General features: G+C 51.4%; 3 protein-coding genes, 1 long non-coding RNA gene and 1 other non-coding gene across 31 annotated transcripts; 3 read left to right on the forward strand and 2 right to left on the reverse strand.

The window, feature by feature from the left end:
• The first annotated feature begins 700 nt into the window (after positions 1-700).
• Positions 701-2,874, forward strand: CATSPERH (catsper channel auxiliary subunit eta). 2 transcript variants are annotated; one of them, XM_081532513.1, is made up of 3 exons: positions 701-2,407; positions 2,513-2,612; positions 2,721-2,874. In XM_081532513.1, exons 1-3 carry the CDS (start codon positions 2,231-2,233, stop codon positions 2,795-2,797), a joined length of 354 nt encoding a protein of 117 aa, XP_081388639.1. In that variant the 5' UTR covers positions 701-2,230; the 3' UTR covers positions 2,798-2,874. The 2 variants fall into 2 exon arrangements, with proteins under 2 accessions (XP_081388639.1, XP_081388640.1); XM_081532514.1 differs by having other exon boundaries at positions 2,513-2,580.
• On the reverse strand, positions 2,847-6,896 carry ZFPL1 (zinc finger protein like 1). 11 transcript variants are annotated; one of them, XM_081532504.1, is made up of 8 exons: positions 6,792-6,896; positions 6,322-6,431; positions 5,894-6,005; positions 4,581-4,774; positions 4,415-4,487; positions 4,195-4,341; positions 3,830-3,953; positions 2,847-3,318 (listed from the first exon to the last, which is right to left on the reverse strand). In XM_081532504.1, the coding sequence occupies exons 2-8, from the start codon at positions 6,421-6,423 to the stop codon at positions 3,132-3,134; spliced, it is 939 nt and encodes a 312-aa protein (XP_081388630.1). In that variant the 5' UTR covers positions 6,424-6,431; positions 6,792-6,896; the 3' UTR covers positions 2,847-3,131. The 11 variants fall into 11 exon arrangements, with proteins under 11 accessions (XP_081388630.1, XP_081388636.1, XP_081388629.1 ...); XM_081532510.1 differs by having other exon boundaries at positions 3,830-4,105; XM_081532503.1 differs by having other exon boundaries at positions 6,766-6,896.
• A 139-nt stretch (positions 6,897-7,035) lies between these two features.
• On the forward strand, positions 7,036-23,593 carry CDCA5 (cell division cycle associated 5). Of its 16 annotated transcripts, none has more exons than XR_014066290.1 (11): positions 7,036-7,175; positions 7,398-7,492; positions 7,566-7,631; positions 7,710-7,745; positions 10,182-10,619; positions 21,077-21,190; positions 21,396-21,505; positions 21,689-21,828; positions 22,975-23,041; positions 23,181-23,330; positions 23,415-23,593. XR_014066290.1 is itself a non-coding variant. In XM_081532480.1 (11 exons), exons 1-11 carry the CDS (start codon positions 7,130-7,132, stop codon positions 23,493-23,495), a joined length of 1,302 nt encoding a protein of 433 aa, XP_081388606.1. In that variant the 5' UTR covers positions 7,036-7,129; the 3' UTR covers positions 23,496-23,593. The 16 variants fall into 16 exon arrangements, 14 of the variants coding, with proteins under 14 accessions (XP_081388606.1, XP_081388607.1, XP_081388605.1 ...); XR_014066291.1 differs by having other exon boundaries at positions 23,181-23,277; XM_081532480.1 differs by having other exon boundaries at positions 21,730-21,828.
• On the reverse strand, positions 8,366-20,185 carry LOC145523005 (uncharacterized). Its single transcript, XR_014066292.1, has 6 exons — positions 19,995-20,185; positions 16,349-16,503; positions 12,350-12,471; positions 11,352-11,445; positions 10,609-10,731; positions 8,366-8,783 (listed from the first exon to the last, which is right to left on the reverse strand). It is a non-coding gene; the product is annotated as an uncharacterized LOC145523005 (long non-coding RNA).
• LOC145524939 (small nucleolar RNA SNORA57) lies at positions 22,572-22,720 on the forward strand. Its single transcript, XR_014067969.1, has one exon. It is a non-coding gene; the product is annotated as a small nucleolar RNA SNORA57 (small nucleolar RNA).
• Positions 23,594-24,619: the final 1,026 nt, after the last annotated feature.

Raw genomic sequence — 24,619 nt, forward strand, 5'->3', positions numbered from 1 at the left:
GTCTCTGCTTTTCAATATGCTATCTAGGTTGGTCATAACTTTCCTTCCAAGGAGTAAGTGTCTTTTAATTTCATGGCTGCAGTCACCATCTGCAGCGATTTTGGAGCCCAGAGAAATAAAGTCAGCCACTGTTTCCACTGTTTCTCCATCTATCTGCCATGAAGTGATGGGACTGCCCACCCAAGGACTATTTAATTACCCATAGGAATGTACATTTGTTTGATCTTGCTATTTAGATACGGAGAATGGCAACCCACTCCAGTACTCTTGCCTGGAAAACAGTGTTAGAGAGATGTGAAACATCTCCAGTGGAAATATCCAGTGGAAAAATAATCTCAAAATTTTGTTTTTATTGCCCTGTAGGACAGCAACCAATCTTGTATCTAGAAATCATGTCCTAACACTCTTCTTTAAATGCCTATCAATATCTAGCTCCTCGTGATGCATTACATGAGGGGGAACCCCTTCACTGATGAGTTAATAAATCTTAGTTATGTGATTATTCTTTAAGTATATTTTTAACTTTTAAAATATGTATTTATTTGACTGTGCCTGGTATTAGCTGTGGCATGTGGGATCTAGTTCCCTGACCAGGGACTGAACTCAGGCCACTTGCATTGGCAGTACGGAGTCTTAGCCACTGGACCACCAGGGAAGTCCCATAACTTTTTAAAAATTATATTTTAACAATATGTATGGCATGATTGTTTTTTTAATTACGCATGTAGATACATACATGCAGGTGTATGAAGTTACATCAAGAAGGGACTCAAACGATGCCCACTCACTAAGCTGTTGAAGGGGTTACTTCTGTGGAGGGAGGGGTGTGGAGGACGATTCCTCTGTATGCTTGTGTATCATGCAAATCTTCCTCAAGAACATACTCTACTGGGATAACTTTTTAAAATGGCATTGAGGTAGGAGACCTAACCAAAAAACAAAAGTTCATCTGTATTCAAATGAAAACTTAAGTGTGAACAAGTATTTCAACAGTGTGAACCCCTGCAGGGGATCAGGCATCACCCCTTCAACGTGTTAAGATGAGATCTGAGGGTTTCGTGATTAATGACACTGGGCAGCAACCATGGTTGATGGGGTCAGGCTCTAACCTTACTCCTTCCAAAGGCAGGAGATTTCAGATCTTGGCCAGACCTGGGACAGTCAGGCAGGAGGCAATGGGGCTGGCCAAGTTCAAAATCAACTTTTTCTACTTTAGTTCCTGAGAGATTGCATGTCCCTCCACACCATTTTGGGCCAGTTTTTGGTCTTATTTTGTTGACAGTCCTGGAGTTCTCACCTCTCACACGTACAACTTTCTTTTCTTGGCTTCTGTTCTTGCCCATTCCACAGCCTTGGGTAGAATTGGATCTTAGTCTCAGTACCAAGTCCCTTACTGTCTGTGAAAACTTGAGCAGACAATCCCTCTCTGTGCCCCAGGTCAGTGTGTAAAACAGGCTTTGTGCCACCAATCCCAGTTTTCTCCTGGGACTCCTGGCATGGTAGAGGCAATGGGTGTGAAGATGCTAAGTGCGGGACGGTGGCAGAGGGGAGAGCTGGTCAGCATCATGTGTTGGAAGAACATCTGGGAGAAGATGGAAAAGCCAGTTGCTCTCCAAGGCTGTGCCTGGGGAGGGTGTGGGAAGGTCCCAGGACAGCTACAGAGGATCCACTGTCCCTTCCCTTCCATCAGGCGTTTGAACACATACTTGGAGCTTGTGATCCAGCCCAGGCCTGCCCTCACCTGGTTATACCTTCCAGTTACACTGGAGAGACTTGAATAGATGAGACTACACCTGACCTCTCACTCGCCTAAGATGCACTGAGGATCTACACGGCCCTCCCCTTTTCTGGATCCAAGTTCATCTGTGGAATGTGACCACGCTATCTCCTGCGTGGACATGTTGCAGGCTCAGTGAGAAGACTCACACCAGAGCACAAACCGGCATGAGGAGTGCTGTCCTTTCCTCCGCAAGATAGGGCCCCCTGCTCTGTACATTTAGCCCGGCACCCTCCACCACTTCAGAGCTGCCCTGGCCACCCATCAAACACCCCTGTATTGGCCGCAACCAGCCCATATTCTAGAATCTTGTTCTCTATAATGTCCTTCTTATTCTAGAATCCCACAGCTATTCCATCCTGGGCGCTCTAGAACCAGAGGGGTCGGCTGCTCTTCCTGGACAGTGTGTGCCTGCTCAAGCTCTGCCGCCCTCCTTGAGTCTGTGCTCCAGCCATGATGCGGTGGCGGGACCGTGTGGCTGTGCTCTTCTTCCCACAAGGCATGATTCTCACCATGGCTGCGATGATGCTCTTCATCATACACCTGGCTGTCTTTGCCAGCGACGTGCACAACTTCTGGGTCACCTACCGCTATGACCGCATGAGCTTCCGCTACACCGTTGTCCTGATGGTAGGCCGGGGCGGGGGCTTGAAAGGTGGTCTGGGGAGGCCTAGGGGCTGATGGAAACCCCACTGTTGTGTCAGGGGCCACTCTCCCACGGGATGGGGCCTACAGTTCTCCCAGGTGATCAGCATCTGCTGGGCCGCCATGGGGTCACTCTACGCTGAGATGACATATGACAAGTTTCTTCGATGCTTTTCCCTGACCATCCTGAGTGAGTAGGGGAGGGAGGTGGACTCAGGGGGAGGGAGCAGCTTTGGAATGCAGAGACACAGCAAGGAGGGGCCAGGCAAGGCTGACGGGGGCTCTCTCCTCTGCCCAGTGCTCAACGGGGCCATGTTCTTCAACCGCCTGTCCCTGGAGTTTCTCGCCATCCAGTACCGGGAAGAGAGCCACTGAAGCCTGGGACCCGGGCTGAGAAGGGGTAAGGAAAAGGCTGCTTCGAGTGTTTTAATAAAGTCTATCATTTATTTCCACCTGTTGGCTCCTTTTGGCCGGCGGGAAGAATGGGGAGGAGGGGGAAAGCTGGAGACCCAGGAGGAGCAGGTCAAATGCTTGATCTGCAGGGACCCCAGGCCTAGCCTGCAACCACTCTGGTGGACTTGACTTTGGGTCTGGGATCTTAGTGTCTCAGGCGAGAGAGAGAGGAACAGAGAAGGGCCCCTCAGATGCCCTCCTTTACCCTCCTACTCAGGCCCTCAGGTCCTAGGCTGGCCCAGCCATAAGAAAGGGTTCAGGAGGGACCCACACGGATGTGAGGGTTCATGAGTGGGTCCAGGTTGGGATCGCTGTCAGCTGCAGCCCGGCCCAGGCGAGACATGAGGGCCAGCAGGGCCAGGAAGCCCAGCAGCCCCAGCAGCAGCAGCAGCCCCGCCCGCTGCAGCAGGGTCAGCGGCCGCTTACGGGACCCAGCCCGGCTCCTAGGGGGGTGAGGGGAAAGTTAGGTCAGGCCTCCGGTCCCTGGTGGCCCTGCGGCTGGGAGAGGAGTGCCAGCCACAACCCTCGTCTTCTGGCCCCAGTGCCACCAGCCCTGAGCCTTGTTTCCTCAAATGTGCCGTGGGGGGAGAGGGGGCAGCTCATCCCTGCGCCTGCCCGCTACAAGGATGATCATGCAGCTCAAAGAAGCTGAGACAACAGCTGTGTTCTGGAAGCCGGAATGTGTCAGTTGTTAAGAGGAGTCACAAAGACCGGGGAGGTGTCAGAGCGGGAAGGGGCCTCAAGAGCCTGAGTCTGAACCTCATACACGCCTGGCAAGGAAAGAGCTGGAGATGGGCAGACCCCAGCCCAGGCCTCTGTGCAGGGCCTCAACACCAGGTCCCGTTATTACCCAGGATAGGCCTCTTTTATCACGAAACTGTCCTGCCAGGGCCTCTGGCTCTCACCTCCCCTCCTCCCCGTTCCTAGCATCCTGCCCCACCTGACTCCAAGTACCTGAGCAGCTGGGCCAGCCAGCCCAGGGCTGGCCGGCGCCGGTACTTGTCATCATCGCAATCCCCGTGGAGGCCTGGTGCCCGCTCATCATCCCGCGTGTCATACACCTTCCTCGGGGCTGGGGCTGCAGGGGCAGAGTCACCGGCATCCACAGGCTCAGGAAACTGGCCCAGAGCGGGGTGGGAAGGGGGGAGGGCAGGAGACCCTGGCCCTTCTCAGCCTGACAGAGCATCTTGGAATTGTGGGGAGGTGATGTCTGATGGAACAGGAAGGGTTCTGTGGGTGGATGGGTGGACTGCCAAGCTCCCTCCACATACCCACCCCCCATTCTATCCCCCTCTGGCCTGGACAATTCCCCAGCTCACCATGAGTCAAAGGCTCGGGATTGCCCATGTGGATCACCGTGTGCTGCTCAGGCCGGCTCGGGGAAGCAGGGGGCCGGGGGACTTGGCTGTAGAAGGCTGGGGCAGCAGAAGCGCTGGCTGTCTCCTCCTGTTCAGGGCTACCACTGGCTATGGGCAGGAAGAGAGCGGTCAGCAGAGCAGGGAGGCAAGGACCCCTTCAGCAGTGGAGACCACCACTTACCATTAAAGCTGGACCAATCAGAGAACTCAGAAGTGTTGAGGGGTTCAGGCTCTGGACTCACCACCTCGTCAATCTGGAGGAAAGAACTGATGTCACCAGTCTGCCCAGTGCTGTTCCCACCCACCCCTCTGGCCCAAGTGGGACCTAGGGCAGAAAAGACTCTCACCAGAGGAAGACCCAGTCCTGCCCGGGCCCAGTTGACCGTGGCCAGCTTCTCTCTCAGCGCGGAGGCCACAGGGCCGGCCAGGTTGGTTGGAGGGAAGATGGGGCCACTGCAGCTGGGGCACTGGTAGCCAGCAGGTGCTGTGTTTCGAGGGAGCTGGGCAGCACGCTCATTGAGGCAGGCCCAGTGGAAGAGATCTTAGAGCCCATGAAGTAGTGGAGAAGAGACATAAAGAAGACACTTAGGACCCCTAGTCTACTAGCCCACTGCAGAGATATTTGCACACATCCTTGGAAGCCCAGGGCCCCCTCCTTCCCAGGTTGATTATATCAGTGTTCCTTAAAACTTTGGTCTTCCTGGCCACCACTATCTGACTAAGACAAGGCAGATACTACCAGGTTGCCCAGCCCAAGACGGGGTGGGGGAAGGTGGGAAGAATATGCCCCCTATCCTCTCCGGGAGTCCTCTCTGGACCTGCACTCATCACAAACTCACTGGGCTAAGAGCTCAAAAGGTTACTAGGCATATACACAGGCACCCGTATGTGTATACACATCTATCAGCACAAATGTACATGTTTATATACACGTAGTCAAACACAAGTGCCATCCCCTATATCCACACTTATGGGCACACTAACTCTCACATATACTCACGTATGCTAACACCCAAGCACTCACACCCAGGAATTCTGCAACCCCACAACACGCTCATATGTTCATATACAACACTAACCCATTCACTCAACCACAGTACCAATGAATACACTAACAGGTAAAGACACAACACACATTTAACTCATACACATATAAACACACACTCACAGTGAGAAACACATACGTTAAGCTCACTCTTTTACACTAGTTCCTTCAAAAAGTGGAGCTAAGACTCTTAGGGGGAGTCAGGTCAAGATCATGACACATGCATCTGCTGACTTCTTTTAGCTGATGTTAGTGCGGGAAATTCAGTTCCTCTCTGTGTAATGTTGGAATTAGAAATGGATCCTGAACGTCTGAGAGCCCCATACTTTCAGCTCACTATAGGTACAGCCAGCTACTGCTCACAGCCACAACCACACTTGAGAGATTGGCAGGGAGGAAGCTAGGAGCTTAGTTTTTAGAGAAAAACACTAAGGCCTAGAAAGGGAAAATGACTTGCCTGTGCTCACACAGCAGGTAAGTTACCTAGTGGGACCAGAATCTGAGTTCCAGCCTCCCAGGCTTGAAGGTCTCACTGTCCTGCTGCTTGGGGAGCCGCTGGAAACCAGTCACACTGGTCTTGTCCAGATCCCCACCCCCAAGGTGCCCAGGCCTCACCATAACAGATGAGGCGGGTTGTCTCCCGAGCAGCCAGGGGTATGTTACACAGGCGGCAATTGGGGTTGTAATCGCTATCTTGGAGCCACTGCAGGTAGGACTGGACGATGCACTGAAGTGGGAGAAGAAGGTCACAACTGGAGCCAGGGCTCCACAGCCCATCTCCCCAAGGCCCAGGTGCCTCTTTTTCTGTCATCACAGAGGAGATTCATTCTTCTGTTTGACCAATCAATAAACATTCATTGAGCACGTATCATGTGCCAGACTCTGTCTTAAGGATTGGGGATACAACAGTGAACAAAATAAACTAAGTCCCTGCCCTTGCGGAGCTTCCATTCTAGGGCCAGACCTTCCATAAATTTGGAGGAAGTCAGTACGACCTGCCCACCTAGTCCCCTGCTCAGTCTCTGAACACCCTGAACACCCACCTTGGTGTGATTGGCTACCAGGCAGTGCTCGCAGACGTTGACCCGGTGTTCGAAGCAGAATAGGTTGGTCACCTTCCTCTTGGGGCACTTGCAAAGTCCCATAGTCGACCCTGAGGAAAGCGTCACAGTTGGCAGGGAGCCAGGTTCTACTGACCTCTACGCATTTACCAGCCCAGTTTGTTGCCACTCTTAACTTCCCTAGACACCGCTCGTATCCGCCCCAACCCCAAACTCCTGCCCACCGTCCCTCTACATTCTGGGCCACGGCCCCAGCATAAACCCCGCCTCCTGAGACCCCCGCATTCCTCCCTTGTCCCATCCTTGCGCAGGCCCCTCCATCAGTCTCTCCGATACCACCGGCCCCGCCCCCAGAGGGCCCTCCTGAGCCCCACCCCCTCCATGCCCCGCCCCCACCTTCTCTACAGACCCCACTCTCTGTATTACTAATCAGCTGCGGCACCGGTCCTCACGGGCGCGAGCACCGGTCCGAAGCGCGGAAGGTCAGACCGCGTTCAGCCGAGCTCTCGCCCAGCTCTCTCCTGCTCAGAACGCTCCGATTATCCCTCGGCTGCCACGTCTCTTCCGGGTGCGGCGCGCGCTGATGACGTCAGGGGCAGTGACCCCGCCCCTGTAGGCGCTAGACGTGGAGGCGGGTGGAAAAGGGAGTGATCGGAGCTCGCGGCCCTCCCCCTTACGTCACTTCCGCTTCCTCCTGGGCAAGGCGGGTAATTCGAACGTTTACCCTTCGGGTTGGCGCGAGCTCTCGTGGCTGCACCTGTGGCAGAGGGGATAGAGACCAAAGCTAGACATGTCCCAGAGGCGAACCCGGTCCGGAGGGGCCGCCCAGTGCCCCGGTGAGCGGAGGGGGCGCGCGGGAGAGGTGGGGTTGAGCCGTTTGAGGGACGCAGTTCGGTGAGGAACGCCCTCCCCCCCCCCGCCCCTCGCCGACCTCGAAGGCTCTCTCGTCTCCTGGCGAGGAAGGCGCCGTCAAAGGGCCTGTTTGGGAACCTTCTCTCTCTTTCTCTCTTTCTGAGGCCTAGAGTCCTCCCCTACCTCCTAAATTTTTCTGATTGCAGGACCAAGCGCCCCAACTCCTACTCGGTCTCTGCGGAGGTCCCAGCGGAAATCAGGCTCTGATCTTCCAAACACCCTCCCGGAAATCTGGCCTAAGGTAAACCTCAGGTTCCTCCTGCCCCGGAAGCCCCTGGGCTAATGTAGACTTCATATTCACTCCTCTTCTCCAGGCACCTCAGGAGGCTCCAGTCAGAAAGCCCATCGTCTTGAAGAAGATCGTGGCCCATACTGTAGAGGTGAGGGCTGAGAGAGGGCTTGTAGGTGGGGAGCCAGGATTGGGAGTCAGCTGTGTGATCAACTCGTTGTTTCCACAGATCCCATCCATTAACTCTCCTCGAAGAAGCCCCCGGGTAAGTTCCTTTTCATTTTCTTAGTTAAGGGGAATCCAGGACAGACTCTCTAGAGGTGGGGCTGGATATAATAGCTGCTCAAGTCTTGTGGCTTCGCTGGTAAAGAATCTGCCTGCAATGCGGGAGACCTGGGTTCGATTCCTGGGTTGGGAAGATCCCCTGGAGAAGGGAAAGGCTACCCACTCCAGTATTCTGGCCTGAAGAATTCCATGGACTGCATAATCCATGGAGTCGCAAAGAATTGGACACAACTGAGCGACTTTCACTCACTCATGTCTGCCCAGGGAGTTGTTTTTGCTGTATTTTTAAACAATTTGCCTTTGGACACCTGCATATGTTGCCAGGATTGCTTACTTCCTGCACACTTGGTGCGTTTAATGCCCTGATATTCTCTACCATTTTCCTTTTAAAGTTGAGCTGGGGCTTACTACTCTTTCTTCTTTCTAGCCTCTTTTTCTCAGTAACCTATAATGTCTTGAACTGTTTTAGTAGAAGTTATTGTTAAAGGTGTCTCATTAACAGAAGGTCTGCACCTGAAGATAAAATGAATGAGAAATGTTACCTGCCTTTGAGTAGCTCACGAGGCTTGTAGTCAATTAGGGAGAAACCAAATGATAACATAGTATGCTGAGGACTGTAATGAAGTAGTAGATGTTGTAAAGGTACCTAACCCAGACTAGGTAGCTCAGGGAATGTTTCACAGAGGTGTTTGAACTGAGTCTTTGAAGACAAGTTAGCAGTGTTCCAGGCAAAGGAAGCTGTGTTTGTAGACACCTGGAGTCCACAAGGAAAAGCACAGGGTTTCAGGAACAGCACTTTTGGTGTGTCTGCAGTAGACCTTGTCAGGAGAGGGAGTGTGCTAAGCCAAAGCAGATCCTGATGAACTTGGGCTTCATCCTTTGTTCTGTGGGCAGCTTTAGAGAGTTGCAAGGTAGTGACTGGGGCAGGCCTGGGTGTTCTAGAAAGATCCTTCTTGGGTCTGGTTGGAGAAAGCCTTCTGGGGACTCCAAGACCAGGTAGGAGGACATCAAAGGAATCCTAAAGTGAGACATTGAGAGCACGAAGTAAGGTAAAGGCAGAGTGTTGCTGGAGTACTGCTGGAGAGCCCCATCACACAGGACTCAGCTCAAAGGATGCCTCCTCCCTGAAGCCTTCCCAATAGGCCTTATGAATAGCCAAGAGTACTTTGTTTGTTTATTGGTTGTCTTGAGAGCAGACTTCTGTCTCCCCAACGGTGGCCATTCTTATTGGTTGAATGATAGATTCATGAGCTATTGGACCAAAAAAACGTGCAAGGACTTGGATGGCTATAGGGACTGACAACGTAGTAGTCTGGGTGACCCTCATTTTGTTCAGCATCCCTTTTACTAAGATTGATGGGATAGATTCCCCAGAGCCTATAGCCCGGAAATGTCTCATGGCAACTAATATAATTCTATTAAACCACAAGAGTCACTAACTTTGTCCCATTTCTCATCTTAGTTATCAAAAAGCTCAGTGTCAAGTTTTGTGAAAGTTAGTTGAGCCTTTATGTATTGAACACGTGCTCCATTGAAGGTGCTGGGCATAGGCCAGGTCAACCAGACAGATGAAGACAGCTGCTCATGTGTGACATGCACATTCTAGTTGAGGTCTCAGCCAACCAGCAAACAGTCAAAATCAGGTAGTGATCTCACTGGCCAGGAAAGGGGTCACTGTGACAGAGGGTGACAGGCCGAGGTAAGGAAGGGCTGGTCTCCGTTCCGTGGTAAGGGACCATCTCCCTGAGGAAGCAGCACTAGAGCTGAGACTGGAATTATGAGAAACCAGTATGTGAACATCTTAATACACATGGCAGATTAAGCACTTTCCTGTTCACAACCTTGCCAAGGCTCCCTGGGCCTCCCCTTATAGTCGCCTGCAAAACATGCCCTATAACACTCCTGTTACCTCTTAAATTCCATCATCAGTTCCTCGGCTCACGCCCTCTCACTTCACCCTCACTGCCCTTCTTGTTCCTTGACCCTGACTGGCACAGTTTCACCTCAGGACTTTGCACTTTCTGTTCTCTGCCTAGGCCAGTTCTCCTCTGGATAACTGACTCCTTTGCTTCCTTCAAGTGCTACCTCTATCTCGGTGAGGCCTACACTGACCTACACCTACTTAGAATTCCAGCTCAGCCCATGTACACTCCATCCTTGTTCTGTTTTTTTTCCCAAAGTGCTTAACGCCTCTAACATATGACATGATTCCCCCTGTGGTCTTTTTTCCTCGCTAGAATGGAAGCTCTGTGGAAATAGGGGTATCTTCTTTGTTTTCTTCCCTGCTGTCTTCCCAGTGCCTGGCAGGTGACCAATAAGGACTTATTGACTGGATGGACATTTTAGGTCCTTGGGCCTTTCTTGAAGTCAGTAACACAGTTAAATAACTGGGAGACATTCTCCTGTCCTGCTACAGATCGCTTTTTTGTTGGAGAAAGAAAACAACCCTCCTAGCAAAAAGCTTACTAAGGAGGACCTCTTCCAGACCTGCAGTGTCCCTATCACCGCCCCCTCCACTCCTGTGCTATGCCCTGTGAATGCTGAGTCCAACTCCTGGAAAGGAGACTTGGACGCCAGAGACTTGGAAATGTCACAGAAGGTCAGGCGCTCATACAGCCGCCTAGAGACTCTGGGCTCTGTGTCCACCTCCACCCCAGGCCGCCGGTCCTGCTTTGGCTTTGAGGGGCTGCTGGCAGCTGAAGACTTGGCTGGAGTCTCGCCCGTGGTGGATTCAAAGTTAGCTGAGGTCCCCAGGGTCCCTGTGAAGCCCTGGGCCCCAGACACGACTCTCCCTGGAATCTCCCCTCTGGTTGTGAAAGAGAAACGAAAGAAGAAGAAGGTACCGGAGATCTTGGTGAGTGAGGGGTAGGGTCTTCCTCTGCTATCACGCCAGACACACGGGGAGACACATCAGGACACAGGCAGGGCCGGGGCTCAGCCCTGGCTGTTGTGTGGAACGGCAGTGCCTGCAGAGTATGAGTGGAGATGCACAGCTGACGTGCCCCCTTCACCACTCACCTGCCCCCCATTTCTCTTCCTCCAGAAATCGGAGCTGGATGAGTGGGCCGCGGCCATGAATGCTGAGTTTGAAGCTGCTGAGCGCTTTGACCTCCTGGTTGAATGAGATGAAGTAGAGGTGTCCCTGGCTAGACTCTGCCCTCCTCCCGCTGTACATAGTTCCCTCTCCCTGTGGAAAAGACACTTGGGGTCCCCTTCCCTTGTTCCCCATGCATGTACTGTTTCTGCACATGAGGGCTGTCCTCTGGGGGATGGTACAACGGCTGCAGCCATCCAAGCTTCTGGAAATGGGACCTGCCTGGTTCAGCATCGCATTGGTGTCCCGTCTGTAGTCAGTGACCTACCATCCTCTCTCCCCGCCTCCCAGAGTATCCCAGCCACTTTCCAGTCAGGCCGCAGACTAGAGAGCAGGAATCACTGGCCCAGCCAGAGAAGGTTAAAGGGCTGGGGGTTGGGGGGAGAGAGGGCACTTTTCTGCTCCTGTTGGGAAATGCCGTTGTTCTGTACCAGCCCACCAGAGACGGGTGCGGGGGCCACGGCCAGCCTTGGGCTTTCTCTACTGAGTCACCTCTGCTGGGGCTTGGTTCCCCTCCTCGAGCCCATCTAGGTAGCGAAGGTTGGGTTTCCTCTTAGATTCCGTAGATGGTCCGGGAGCACAGAACCTGTAGAGTGGAGAAGTCCTATCTGAGGAAGAAGCTGGACCCTCGACCTATAGAGTCTTTTTTGTAGGAGAGAGGGAGGCCTTGGTTGGGTCTCAGACGGTAAATGTCTACTACAAGGAAGCTGCATTTTATAGTTCTCTGTGTGTTGCTGCTGAGATGTTGGGTTAAATGCAGGCTGATGGAGCAATGGCTGCTTGAGGTGAAGAAGGTGTCTCAAGACAGCATAGATCCTGAGGCTCAGGGATTCTGGGTTGATGCCTGCAGAGGGCTGGGAAGGGGCCCATGGCCGAAGGCGCCCTCTCCTGTTACTCGTACCCGTTTTTTACAAAGTGTACAGTCTACTCAGCTCTAGAGGAAAAACTTTGGGGTTGTATGGTCCTGGTGACCTTAGTGTTTTATAAAGTACTAGGAAGCTTTTCTTATGTGCCAGAGAGGGGCCAGGTTGATAACAGTTTTAACTTTCAGCCTCCTTAGCATCCTCTCACACTAGGACCCTGTCTGAGGTAGATATTAGGAGTTGAACTGGGGGAAGGAAGGGGTCATCTTATTGTCTCTGGTGATCCACATGCCCCAACCCTTCTTTCTCTTTTCTCAATATTGATAAAAGGTGAGCTTTCAAAGGCTGCCCAACCACAGCTTCTGCTGTAGCCCAGGCCACTGTACCTTTTGATGATTATGGATTCATGGAAGTAGAAGCTAAGAGGAATGTGGAGGGACTAGTGGATAGCAGAGGATGTCAGGGAAGATGAGTGTTTGCTTGGTTAGGGTCCCTTAAGTGGCACAGGCCTGGTGGGTACCAATTAAGCTCTGCAAAGCCTAGGAGCCCTAGGCTACCTGTCCAGTGCTTCATGCTTTGTCACGCAAGCCCCTTTGCCAGGGTGAACCCAGATGCCCTGGACCATACCTGGAGAGTTGTCCTCACTGGCAGGACAACTCCTGGGAAATGTCTTTGTCCTGAAAGCCGGAAGTCACCAGATGATGTTCAGTTGATGTCATTGCTACAGACTTGTCTCTGTCCCTGAAAAACTAAGAATAGAGTTTAAGAGAAAACTGGGATTTCTTTTTAAAAATAAAACAAAAAAAAAGTTTTCTGCCTGTTCATAGACTCTTTTCTTTTGTTGGCTCAAAGGCAGAGCTGAGGGTGTGGGAGCCAGGAAACCATGCTTTCTCTGGGCTGGTTGTCCGTTGTTAAGGGGGACTGCCAGCCTGGCTTCCAGGAGCCCGGTGGTAGGTCACTCCCACCCCCAAGTCTGTTTTCTGTCCAGTCACTCGCTTCTCCAAGAAGGGGAGCCCCATACCCTCACATCCCAGGAGGAAAGAAGTCGCTCTGGGGTGAGGCTGCTAAGAGCTTCACTCTTAGCACTTGGGTACCAACCCTCCTTCCCTCCCTGAGTCCAGCTCTTACCCTGCTCCCTCTCCCTGACAGACTCCTGTGAAGGATCCAGTTCCTCACTGGCTGAGCCTGGGTGCTCGACAGCAGTGGGTGCAGAACGCCCTGGGGAGCTAGTCAAAGCTGTGATTCGCAGGAATTCTCCCACCAGGCCAGAGGAGGCCCAGGGACATACATGCATCTTTATGCAGGTGGCACACCCACTCTCCCTTCCCTCATCCTTTCTACTCTTGCCCTTGCCTCTTAATTTTTAGAATAAACGCACCTCCTCCTTCCTCAAGACTTCCTGGGGATTTTTTTTTTGGCTGCACTGAGTCTCCCTTGCAGCGTGCAGGCTTCTTTAGTTGCAGTGCATGGGCTCTCTAGTTGTGTGTGGGTTTAGTTTCCCAGCAGCATGTGAGATCTTAGTTCCCTGACCAGGGATCGAACCTGCATCCCCTGCATTGGAAGGTGGATTCTTAACCACTGGACTACCAGGGAAATCTCAAGATTTACTAGTCTTTATCTCCAAACCATATGTCTCTACTGAGCTCAAACCGGAATCTAGAACTGTCTTCTGAAACTGTATCTCAACTCAGAAGTCATCTGAAGTTCAGCTCATCCACCAATGTGCCTTTTTCTGTGCTTCTCGTGTTATTATCAACACCACCTGCTGACCAGTCACACAGCCAGGAACCTGGGGTCATCTATAGTTCTACCCTCTCCTTCACCCCATCCCATCAGCCAAAACCTCCTCAACACCCCTCCATCCCACCTCTGTGGCCCCTGGACTTCGCCCTGGCCTCCTAGTGAATCTCCTTAGAATGAGTTTTCTAAGAGAAAATATGCTGTTTTCTCTCCTGCTTAAAACCCTTTGATACAATAATCCCACGCGTTATCTGACTCAATCTTTAACAACAGCCCCGTGTATTATGTGGATTTCTGTCCACTGTACCATCAGGCAATTCCAGGGTGGTGTGTTTTTTTTTTTAATTTATTGTGGCAAAGTACATAACATAAAATTTACCATTTTAAGCATCTTAAGTGTACAGTTTGGTAGCATTAAACACTCACAGTGCAGGGTAGCCATCACCATCATTCATCTCTAGAACCTTTTCATCCTCCCAAAGTGAAGCTGTCCCTGTCAGTAACTCCCTGTTCCCTATTGCCTCAGCTTCTGGCACCCACCATCCTACTTTCTGGCTATAAGGAGCCAGAGAATGTTTGCCCTTTTGTGTCTCATTTCTTTCTTAAAGTTTTTAAAAATTTGTTTATTTTTATTTTGGCTGCACTGGGTCTTCATTGTGCCACTCCGGCTTAGGTGCCCTGTGGCACATGGGATCTTGCATTGGAAGGCGGATTCTTAACCACTGAATCACCAGGGACATTCCTTTATGTCTCATTTCACTTAGCATGTTTTCAAGGTTCATGTTATAGCATATGTCAGAATCAATTCCTTTTGAAGGCTGAATAATATTCCATCATACCTATTGTTTATAACAGAAATGTATATTGATACAATTCACTTCTGGGTACAATATCCAAAAGAAATGAAAGCAGGGTCTCAAGATATTTGCACACCCATGTTCATAGGAACATTATTCACAATTGCCAAAAGGTGGAAATACTACAAATATCCATTGATGGATGAATGGATAAAATGTAATATATACATTTTTGTATATTCTATTGTACCTATAAGTACACAAGTTCAATCTTTGGTCCAGGAATATCCCACATGCTGCAGAGCCACTAAGCCCGTGCGTCACAGCTACCTAGCCTGTGCTCTAGAGCCTGTGAGCTACAACTACTGAGCGCATGTGCAACTACTGAACCTGTGTGCAACTACTGAATCTATGCGCTTAGAGCCTGTGCTCTGCAAAAGAGAAGCCACCGTGATGAGAAGCCCACAATAAAGAGTAGCCCCTGCTTACCGCAACTTGAGAAAGCCTGCATGCAGCAACAAAGACCCAGCTCAACCTCCCCAAAAATAAAAGCAGCCATGAGAAAAATACCCTTTGATGACTTTCCATTGTCCATGCAATCGTGTAATGGATGTTACCAGGTTTTGGCTGCCCAGAGTGTCAACCCCTACAAATGGCTCAGCAGCAAGACCTGCTTTTCTCCTTGGGCATGAAGGGGCCAGACACTTGCTTGCCCTGATCCCAGCGACCAGAACATGCGCATCTGACCTGAGTCAGCCAGTCAGACTGTGCATGAGGACCTGGACTGAGGACCTGGAGGAGAGGGAAGGATCGTTGAGGATTCAGTGAGGCGAAGGCCTCACAGGTCCAGTGTGGAGATGGCAGAGCACTCCAGTTGGGTCCTGTGGTGGGGCCCTCATGTAGTTCTGGCAGCCAGCATCCCACACCTCTGGCCCTTTGAGTCTTCTTCCTCAGAGTTCCCTGACTCCCCAGTATCCCTCCTTGTTTGCTCAAATTACCCAATGCTGTTTTCTCTTATTTGCAACCCAGAGCCGTGCTGGTCCAGACTGCTTGGTGGCAGTCATGAGGACTCCAGGGTGAGGCTGCTGGCTGGGTCTCCAGTCTAGGGTCCAGAGAGCCAGTGCAGACTCTGAGCTGCTGCAAGGTCCTCACCTGCTGAGTTCTGCCTTGATTAAGTGTGGCTTTGGCTCAAGTGTCACATCTGCTCAGTCTTTCTTACCCACCTGTCCCAAGGGTTCAATCCCTGATCCAGGAGGATCCCACTTGCCCCGGGCAACTAAGCCCCTGGGCCACAACTACTGAGCCCACGGGCCCTAGAGCCTGTGCTGCACAAGAGAAGCTACTACAATGAGAAGCTCGTGCACCGCAACAGGAGAGTAGCCCCCACTCACTGCAACTAGAGAATAGCCCGGTGAAGCAACAAAGACCCAGAACAGCCAAATATAAATAAATAAACATTAAAAAAAAAAGAACATAGGTTTCCCAGATATCTGAAAATAGATCATTCCTGTGAAACCTTTTGTAAACCGAAATGGTGTAAAGTGATGAAGCACTTGCCTTAGGACACAACAGCTTGCTAACGGAGGCACAGCATAAATCGAGGTGAAGCACAGATGCTCATGGTGCTGCCGTGGCAGGTGCAGTTTCTGGTGGAGGAGCTTGGCAGGGCCCTTGTGGCTGCTTGGGGTGTGAGCTGCCTCCATAACTGCTCCCTGCAAAACCAACACTGAACGCTGTTTTTGCTTCTTACCTTTTCTCCTAAAAATGAGAATTTTCTCCAGTTTTCTAAAACTGAAAATTTCTTTCAGTTAGCAAGAACAGGTGCTAGTGTTAGGTCTTTTCGTAAAAGCAAGTGGCATGAAGTGAACTTTGGAAAAGTGGGGAATACCTGTCCCCACCTCATATCGTTTTGGTGAGAACGAGAGGAAATGATAGGAGTAAAGTGCTTAGTACATGATAAGTACTCAGTGAACAATAGTTATTTACAGGTAGACCTGACCACGCCCACCTTTCTAACTCCCCAAACCATGCGCAGACCTCTCGCAGCACCTTTAAGCTCGCAGTCTGTCTGTTGGGCATACACACTTACATGGTAGTCTGAGCTCCGAGGGTGGAGGTGGAATCAGTCATATTTAATAGCTCTGTCCTCCCAGCATCCAGGTACATGAAGGATGAAGAGGGGTGATGCTTTCCCTCCAGCCTGGCCCATGGCAGCTCACACCCTCCTGGAGAGCTTCGAGCACCCTGAAGGAAAGAGGGGCAGGGTGAGTCAAAAGCAGTGGCACCTGGGTGGCCTGAGGCAAGCATGAGCACTCAGCTCCCCCCAGTATAAATCCTCGACCTGATCACAGGGTTCACACTGATCCCCATGGCCCTAGATGTTAGACTTTACTCTCTTGCACAGGACAGCTCCAACCCAGCCTCCCCCCAACCTCCTCATCCTGAGTCCTGAGCCCTTGCAACCTGCCACCTGTTCAGGCTTGAATGAAGAGGCTTGAAGGCCTTGGCCCAAGGCTTGAATGGTCCTGAGAAGGCTGCCTTCCTCACCCCCACCCCCGGTCTGTGTGTTCCCACCACGTGACTGGCAAGTTGCCAAACTCTGACAGCCATCACACTGGAACTCAGAAAGCCCTGGGTCTGAACCCCACTTTTGTCTCTTCTGAGACCATAGCCTCTTCGAGTTTCGCTTTTCTCTTATGAAAAGTGGAGCTGATTCCACCTCTATGACAGAGTTGCTTTGGTCAACTGGTTGTCTAGGTTGATTGTCACATGCATAGCTCCTGGTAGAATATGTAATAACTGACCACTGGCATCCTTATATGAGGTCCATAACAGACTCCCCAAAGGAGGGAATTCCTTTTTGTATCCTCTCCACATTCAGGGCAGGGCCCGGTACAAAATCAAGGCTCAGTAAATATTTGTGGAGTGGAATTCCAGTTGAGCTATTTCAAATCCTAAAAGATGATGCTGTGAAAATGCTGTACTCAATATGCCAGCAGATTTGGAAAACTCAGCAGTGGCCACAGGACTGGAAAAGGTCAGTTTTCATTCCAATCCCAAAGAAAGGCAATGCCAAAGAATGCTCAAACTACTGCACAGTTGCACTCATCTCACACGCTAGTAAAGTAATGCTTAAAATTCTCCAAGCCAGGCTTCAGCAATACGTGAACTGTGAACTTCCAGATGTTCAAGCTGGTTTTAGAAAAGGCAGAGGGACCAGAGATCAAATTGCCAACATCCAATGGATCATCGAAAAAGCAAGAGAATACCAGAAAAACATCTATTTCTACTTCATTGACTATGCCAAAGCCTTTGACTGTGTGGATCACAATAAACTGGAAAATTCTGAAAGAGATGGGAATACCAGACCACCTGACCTGCCTCTTGAGAAACCTGTATGCAGGTCAGGAAGCAACCGTTAGAACTGGAGATGGAACAACAGACTGGTTCCAAATAGGAAAAGGAGTACATCAAGGCTGTATATTGTCACCCTGCTTATTTAACTTATATGCAAAGTACATCATGAGAAACGCTGGGCTGGAAGAAGCACAAGCTGGAATCAAGATTGCCGGGAGAAATATCGATAACCTCACATATGCGGATGACACCACCCTTATGGCAGAAAGTGAAGAAGAACTAAAGAGCCTCTTGAGGAAGGTGAAAGTGGAGAGTGAAAAAGTTGGCTTAAAGCTCGACATTCAGAAAAGTAAGATCATGGCATCTGGTCCCATCATTTCATGGCAGATAGATGGGGAAACAGTGGAAACAGTGACTAACTTTATTTTTCCGGGCTCCAAAATCACTGCAGATGGTGACTGTAGCCATGAAATTAAAAGACACTTTCTCCTTGGAAGGAAAGTTATGACCAACCTAGATAGCATATTGAAAAGCAGAGACATTACTTTGCCAACAAAGGTCCATCTAGTCAAGGCTATGGTTTTTCCAGTGGTCATGTATGGAAGTGAGAGTTGGACTATAAAGAAAGCTGAGCGCTGAAGAATTGATGTTTTTGAACTGTGGTGTTGGAGAAGACTCTTGAGAGTCCTTTGGACTGCAGGGAGATCCAACCAGTCCATCCTAAAGGAGATCATTCCTGGGTGTTCATTGGAAGGACTGATGTTGAAGCTGAAACTCCAATACTTTGGCCACCTGATGCGAAGAGCTGGCTCTTTGGAAAAGACCCTGATGCTGGGAAAGATTGAGGGCAGGAGGAGAAGGGGACGACAGAGGATGAGATGGCTGGATGGCATCACCAACTCGATGGACATGGGTTTGGGTGGACTTAGGAAGTTAGTGATGGACAGGGAGGCCTGGCGTGCTGTGGTTCATGGGGTCGCAAAGAGTCGGACACAACTGAGCGACTGAACTGAACTGATGCAGGATTCCTGGTTAAATTTGAATGTCAGATAAACAATGAATTTTCTATTTAATGTAATCATGTCCCAAATTCAATAAATAATAACCTTGCAGTATAAGTATGTCCCTTGCAATATTTGGAACGTGATCACACTAAAACCTCATTGTTTATCTGGCACTCAGATTTAACCAGGCATCCTGTATTCTATTTGGCAACCCTGTGTGGTGCATTGGTGCGTAGCACATGCAGACCATGTGAGGCCTGCGTTTGTGGCCTGACAGCGTCTCATGCTTGCCTTCCACAGTACAACTCAGGGTAGACACTTGTCACAGGCAGCAGTCGTGAATGCCACTCTCCTTCACCCTCAAGGCCCTGGGCTTCTGCCCCCAGGGTCTCCTCCTCCCATCCATCTGCCCAGCCACGGCCCAGACAATCTACACAAACACCCAAGGATCTCCCACACTGACGCTAAAATCTTGGCTCCCGATTCACTGATGCTGACTAGAAATACGGAGACAGAGTTTGGAGGAAAAAAGGAAGAGTAGCTTTATTCTTTGCCAGGCAAAGCGGAAGCCGTAGGCCAGCACCTCAAGAACTGTGCCCCTAGAAAAGACAGAGGTTTTATATCCTAAGTCTTGCATCTCTTTTTTTTTTCTTTTGCAAGATTTCAAAACAGGGACTTCCCTGATGGTCCAGTGGTTAAGAATCCACCCGCGAATGCAGGGGACTCAAGTTTGATCCCTGGTCCAGGAAGATCCCCCATGCCACAGAGCAACTAAGCCCGAGCGCCTAGAGCCTGTGCTCCGCAACAAGAGAAGCCACCGCAATGAGAAGCCCCAAGCACTGCAGCAAAGAATAGCCCCTGGTGGCCACAGCTAGAGAAAGCCCGCATGCAGAAATGAAGACCCAGCACAGCCAAAATAAATAAGTAAAATTTTAAAAGAGAAATAGATTTTTTTTTAAAATTTCAAAACAGCCACAGCTGGCATTGGGCAGGTGGTCACTGGGGTTGGTCTTTTCTGGTTATCGGCCCGGGACCTTTCTGAAATGAAGAATGCTACAAAAGAGTGTAGGGGGAGAAGAGTGCTGGGTGCAGAGTGTAATTCATGTGGAGTCAGAGAGTAATTTGCTTTGCTTAGCTTTGTGAAGGACAAGTCCACCTACAAGTTGTTTCTTAGCGGTAACACTAAAGAATACCCAAGATTGCTTAACTATTTCAGGCCTGTTTGTGCTGTTTCCCCAGCCTGTTCATTGTTTCCTTATTTTTCTCAGTTATCAGAAAAGTCTCATTTCTATTTTTGCTGTAACAAATTCCCCACCCTGTGCGGAATCATTCTGTCCATATCAATGGAGGAAGGAAATCGGGCACCATTCTTACCAGGCTGAGGACAAAGCTTCAGTTTTATTCCACTTGACAAACACCAGGTCTCTGGCCCAGGGGCCCATCTATCTCCTACTTCAACTCCTCCTTGTCTCCTGGGGGCCACAGCCCAGGCCCGCTCACCCCGGCTCTCAGTGGGAGTACCCCATGCCTGAATGTGTCATGTCTGTTGGCATCATCCTGCCCAAGCCACTTCCTCTTTTGGATTGCCCTTCTTCCTTCTCTGGCCAAGACACCCCACTCGTAGATCAAGCAGCACCTGCTGTTGGAGTCTTTCTGGAGCTCCTAAGCCAAGTGGCTCTCTGAGTCAAGGCTTTCTGTACAGGCTTCTGGATGGCACATGTCCCTACCCAGTGGACATCTGAGAGCCTAGGCCACCCCTGCCCCCCATCCCTGGGAGCTTCTGGGCAGAACTCGGTCACAATCATCTATCTGTGTGGTCTCAGGATCCAGCACAACACTTGGCTCAAAGACAGAGTTTGGTGGACCAGTGTTTACTGGAGACGTTTAACTTCAGAGTGGATTGCATTCTATCACAATCATAAGTCATTGTTTACTTCCCTTTCCTTGTATTTGGGCCCTTTAGGCAGGTTTCAGTTTTTCTTCTGGCTGTCAGTCGGCTGCTGTGGACCTCTGTGTGAATTATTTTTATTTCTTTTGGAGATGTTTCTTTAGGCCTAGTTTCCAAAGCAAAGTTACCAGGGACACCTTGCATTTGCAAGAATTCAGTTGACAAGATACTGTTACCATATAGCTTTGGTAGGGTTGACAGATAAAACACAGGACACCCCAGTGAAATTTGAATTTCAGATGAAAAACAAACACTTTTTAAGGTATGAGTGTGGCTTGTGCAATGTTTGAGATATGCTTGAAAAAATGACCATTTATTCTGAAATTCAAATTTCGCTGGTTGTCCTATATTTTACAGACTAAATCTGGCAACCCTAAGTTTGAGGGCAGAGCTGGTGGTGGCGGTTCTCAAGGCTGGAGGCCGCCCCAAGAAAACCAGGGGAGGCTGGAAAGGGGAGACCAGCGAGATGGTGGGGGTGGCTCACCAACTGAATTACCATCTCCTTCAGTGTCCCTGGGATGGACAGACAGCCCACTTGGAGCCCGAGGAAAAGCCAGTGCTGCCACCTGCTGGGGAGCAGAAGCCAGAAGACACTCAGATCTCCGGGGAGCCGGACACAGAGGTGACAGGACCTCCGGAAGCTGAGGGCAGGGGAGGCGGAGGGTGAGGGGGTGGGCTGGAGAAATTCTTCTCCTGCCTGGAGGGAGATCAGAACCCCTAGCCACTGCGCCCCATCCTCTTACTGTTGGGTGTGGGAGGACCCCAATGCTTGGGCGGCCAGCCAGCCTCATGCCACTTCAGTCACCAGGGCACCCTCTCTGCCAAAGCCATCTTTTTCAGATTCTTCAGAGCAGAAGCTGGGCCAGGAGCAGGAAGCCAGCGCCATGTTCCTGTTTACACTCCTGACCGCAACAGAGCCCACCAGCGACCCTGCAGAGTAAGGCCAGGTGAACGTGAATGAGGGTGAGAGGGGAGGGGCCAGAGGGTGCTTCTCCACCATCAACATTCAGACCTGGGCCAGGACTCAGCCCTGGGGCGTGTGTGTGTGGGTGGCCCAGACAGGACTGAAGAAGCCTGGGCCTTGGGCTGGTTCCCTCTCTGCTCACCCCACCCTCCCCAGCTTCCAGACTCGGGTCCAACCCTCACTGTGCACCCACCCAGGGACTTGGAGATCCAGGAGTCCCAGTTTCTGGATAAGGAAGACTGGGGCCCAGAGCGGACTTCAAAGGAAATGAGGCATTTGCAAAATGTTTGCTTGAGGTGAGCCAGACAGGGGCAGGTGAGGACAGGGAGGGTGACAGGGTTTCCCAGAATGGAGTGCAGTGCCTGGGGCTTGATGTAAGCTGGCACCTTCACTGGGCCCTCTTCCTTCCCTCCTTCCCTTCCCTTCTCTCTGTTCTGCTCTGGGTGACCTCCTTACTGGCCAGTAGGTCCCTTCGCTCTCAAGCATCAGTGGCCTTGTATGTCCTGTCCCAGAGGAGTGGGGGCCACAGCCCTTTCCCATCCATGTGCCCATGTGCCCGATTAGTGGGCAGTCTATGACGTTGCCTGCAAGGGGCCGCCATCTTTAACTGTCCAAGAACCTGAGGGGTATTTTGGTCTGTGGAGAAAGGAGATGGGGGTGGTCAGTTCTCTGGATGTCAGGCTCTGGAGCTTAGGTCTGCATAGTCCCATGGCCTCTTGTCTATCAGTGGCAATGCCAGGGTCCAAAGTCCACCTGGAGACAGAGGTCTTGGGATGGGGGGGAGTGTGATAGTCATTCTCCAAAGCTGCAGGAGATTCCTACAGCCATGGATCTGAGTGGTCAACACGTATTCATCTACAGCTGGCCCAGGTGCTCGGGCTGGGCGAATTCCACACAGAAACCACACAGAACCCTGCCACAGCCCCCACTGCAGACCAGAGGAGTGGGCGGCTAGCCCAAGGCTACTTTAGAGGGGTCCCGGGCCAGTACATGCGGGGCAGCAGCCTGATCTCCCCTTGCTAAAGAAGAGAAGCAGGACCCTCCTTTTCTTGGCGGGGGTCGGGTGTGCAGTCCCGATCCGCGTAATGTACGGAGGTAGAGGGAACGGGCTCTGGCCCCCTCGGCGTGATGTCTTCGGTACCGGCGGCCAGCAGTCCGCCGGTTCTATCCTCAAGCGCCGGGACATAGAGAAAGAAAAAAAAAAAAAAGAAGAAGAGAAGCAGGATTCATCTGCCTCTAGGTCCCCTGCTGCCAGTCACAAGGGGAGACGACTTCCCTCCCTGCCTGTGGCTTTGCTAGGACCAGACCGGGATCCTGGTGAAACCCTGGGCTTGTGGCTATGCCAGATCAGGAGCTCATGCAAGAGCTGTGTGCTGTGGGGGTGGGCGGCTGCCTAGGACAAGTCTGGGGGCTGACAGGGCGGGTCTCCCTTTCAACCCTAGGCTTCGGGAGTCGCTCAGCACTATCCAAGCCGACAATCTGGCTCTGGGGGAGAAGCTGCGAGACCTGGTGAGACCTCAACCCAGGACCCGCCTCCTTTGTGTTGCCTCCTCCCTGACTCCCAGCCCTGCTCCTGTGCAGGCCCCTGGCAGGCCGTCCTGCCTGGCATCATCTATCCACCTCTGGCCCCTGTAACCCTTTGTTCCAGCCTGACTCCTTGTATAAAAGCCTGAAAGAGGAAGCAAGGGCCATCCTGGAGGGAGAGAAGGCGGTCCAGGAAGAAGGAAAGGCCCTCCAGGAGGAGGGTAAGGCCATCCAGGAAGGAGCCCAGGTGGTCCAGGAGAGGGTGCTGTTCCAGGTACCAGAAACTCCACCCAGTTGTGGATGGGGTGAGAGGACCAGTTGGCCCAGCGCCACTCAACCGGCTCCCCCCTGTCTGCAGCAACCCAGCTCCCAGATGGCAGGACTGGTCATCCTGCAGCCTGACCCTGCCCTCAACAGCGGAAACACATGTCAGCCCTAGGCCCTAGCTGAGCCAAGGCTGGAGACAGCACATCTCCTTGGGGAACCCCTCTGGCTGTTCCTCTCCAGCTCCCTGCAGTAAACTTCACCGAATCTGAACCATGGCTCCCCCTGCCTGTGTATGGGCCCTGGGAATCGGGTGGAGCAGGAGGCCACCAGCTCCAAGTAGGCCATCCTCCAACATCCTCCACCTCCCTGGGCCCTGAGCTGCCCCCACCCCAGAGGAGGCTCCAGATCTGGCTGTTATCACCCTCAAGATCAGCAATCCTATGATAAGAGCTGGGGTGGGACTGGAAGGGGGCCGCACCCTCTCCTTGGGAGGCTGGAAGCCCCAGGTCTAACTCCAAAGGGCAATTAGGGAGGGGCGGGAAGAGCCACTTTCTACCCTGTGGCCTTGGATGAGTCTCTTCTTTTTTGTCAGTCAAGTCATGGGGGAGGGGGGAGAGAGAACTCTCCAAAGGGGCCCCAAACCCACATACTTCAGGCCTGGACATGCTGCTAGAGTTTGAATTCCCACTCTTACCTCCGACCAGGGTCTCCTGTGGCCCCGCCTTGAGACCTGCTCCTCTTCACCAATGATGGTCTTCCTGTCCTGAGTCATAGATTCCACCCCTACCTCATCCATGGACCCGAGTGTCCAGCTGTGGTCCCTGTGCTCTGGCCACCAACAGGCCCTCAGGGCTTGTACCCCTCAGCTTCATTGCCCTCAGACCCGGCCCAGCCCCAGGGAGCCTTCCTAGGCATCCCCTGATTACTGATGCAATGAGAGAGAGAAGACAGAGACAGAGACACACAGAGAATGTATAGGTAGAGTATTCAAAAACTTGGAAATTTTTCCCATACCACTAAAAAAAGAACGTACTTTAGATGGTTTTTTTAAACTCCCTAATGAAGGAGATAACAGAGCCAGCAAGTTGACAAAGCCTCTTTAAAGGAGGATACAAGAAAGCAAGACACATATATGTTCAAGGGAGAAAAAGAGGAGGAATCCTGAAACAAGATTGCTAAATGAAATACAAAATCGGTCAGCATGCTATAGGACAGCTTTTGGCAAAGCCCCATAACCCTAAGGGTGGTATCGTTTACTCGGCAGAATCCTCTAGTGTGGCATGGAAAGAACCGTGA

This window comes from Giraffa tippelskirchi, chromosome 10 (assembly GCF_054371585.1).
Source record: "Giraffa tippelskirchi isolate mGirTip1 chromosome 10, T2T-mGirTip1v1.2.pri, whole genome shotgun sequence".
NCBI classification, from domain to species: Eukaryota; Metazoa; Chordata; class Mammalia; order Artiodactyla; family Giraffidae; genus Giraffa; species Giraffa tippelskirchi.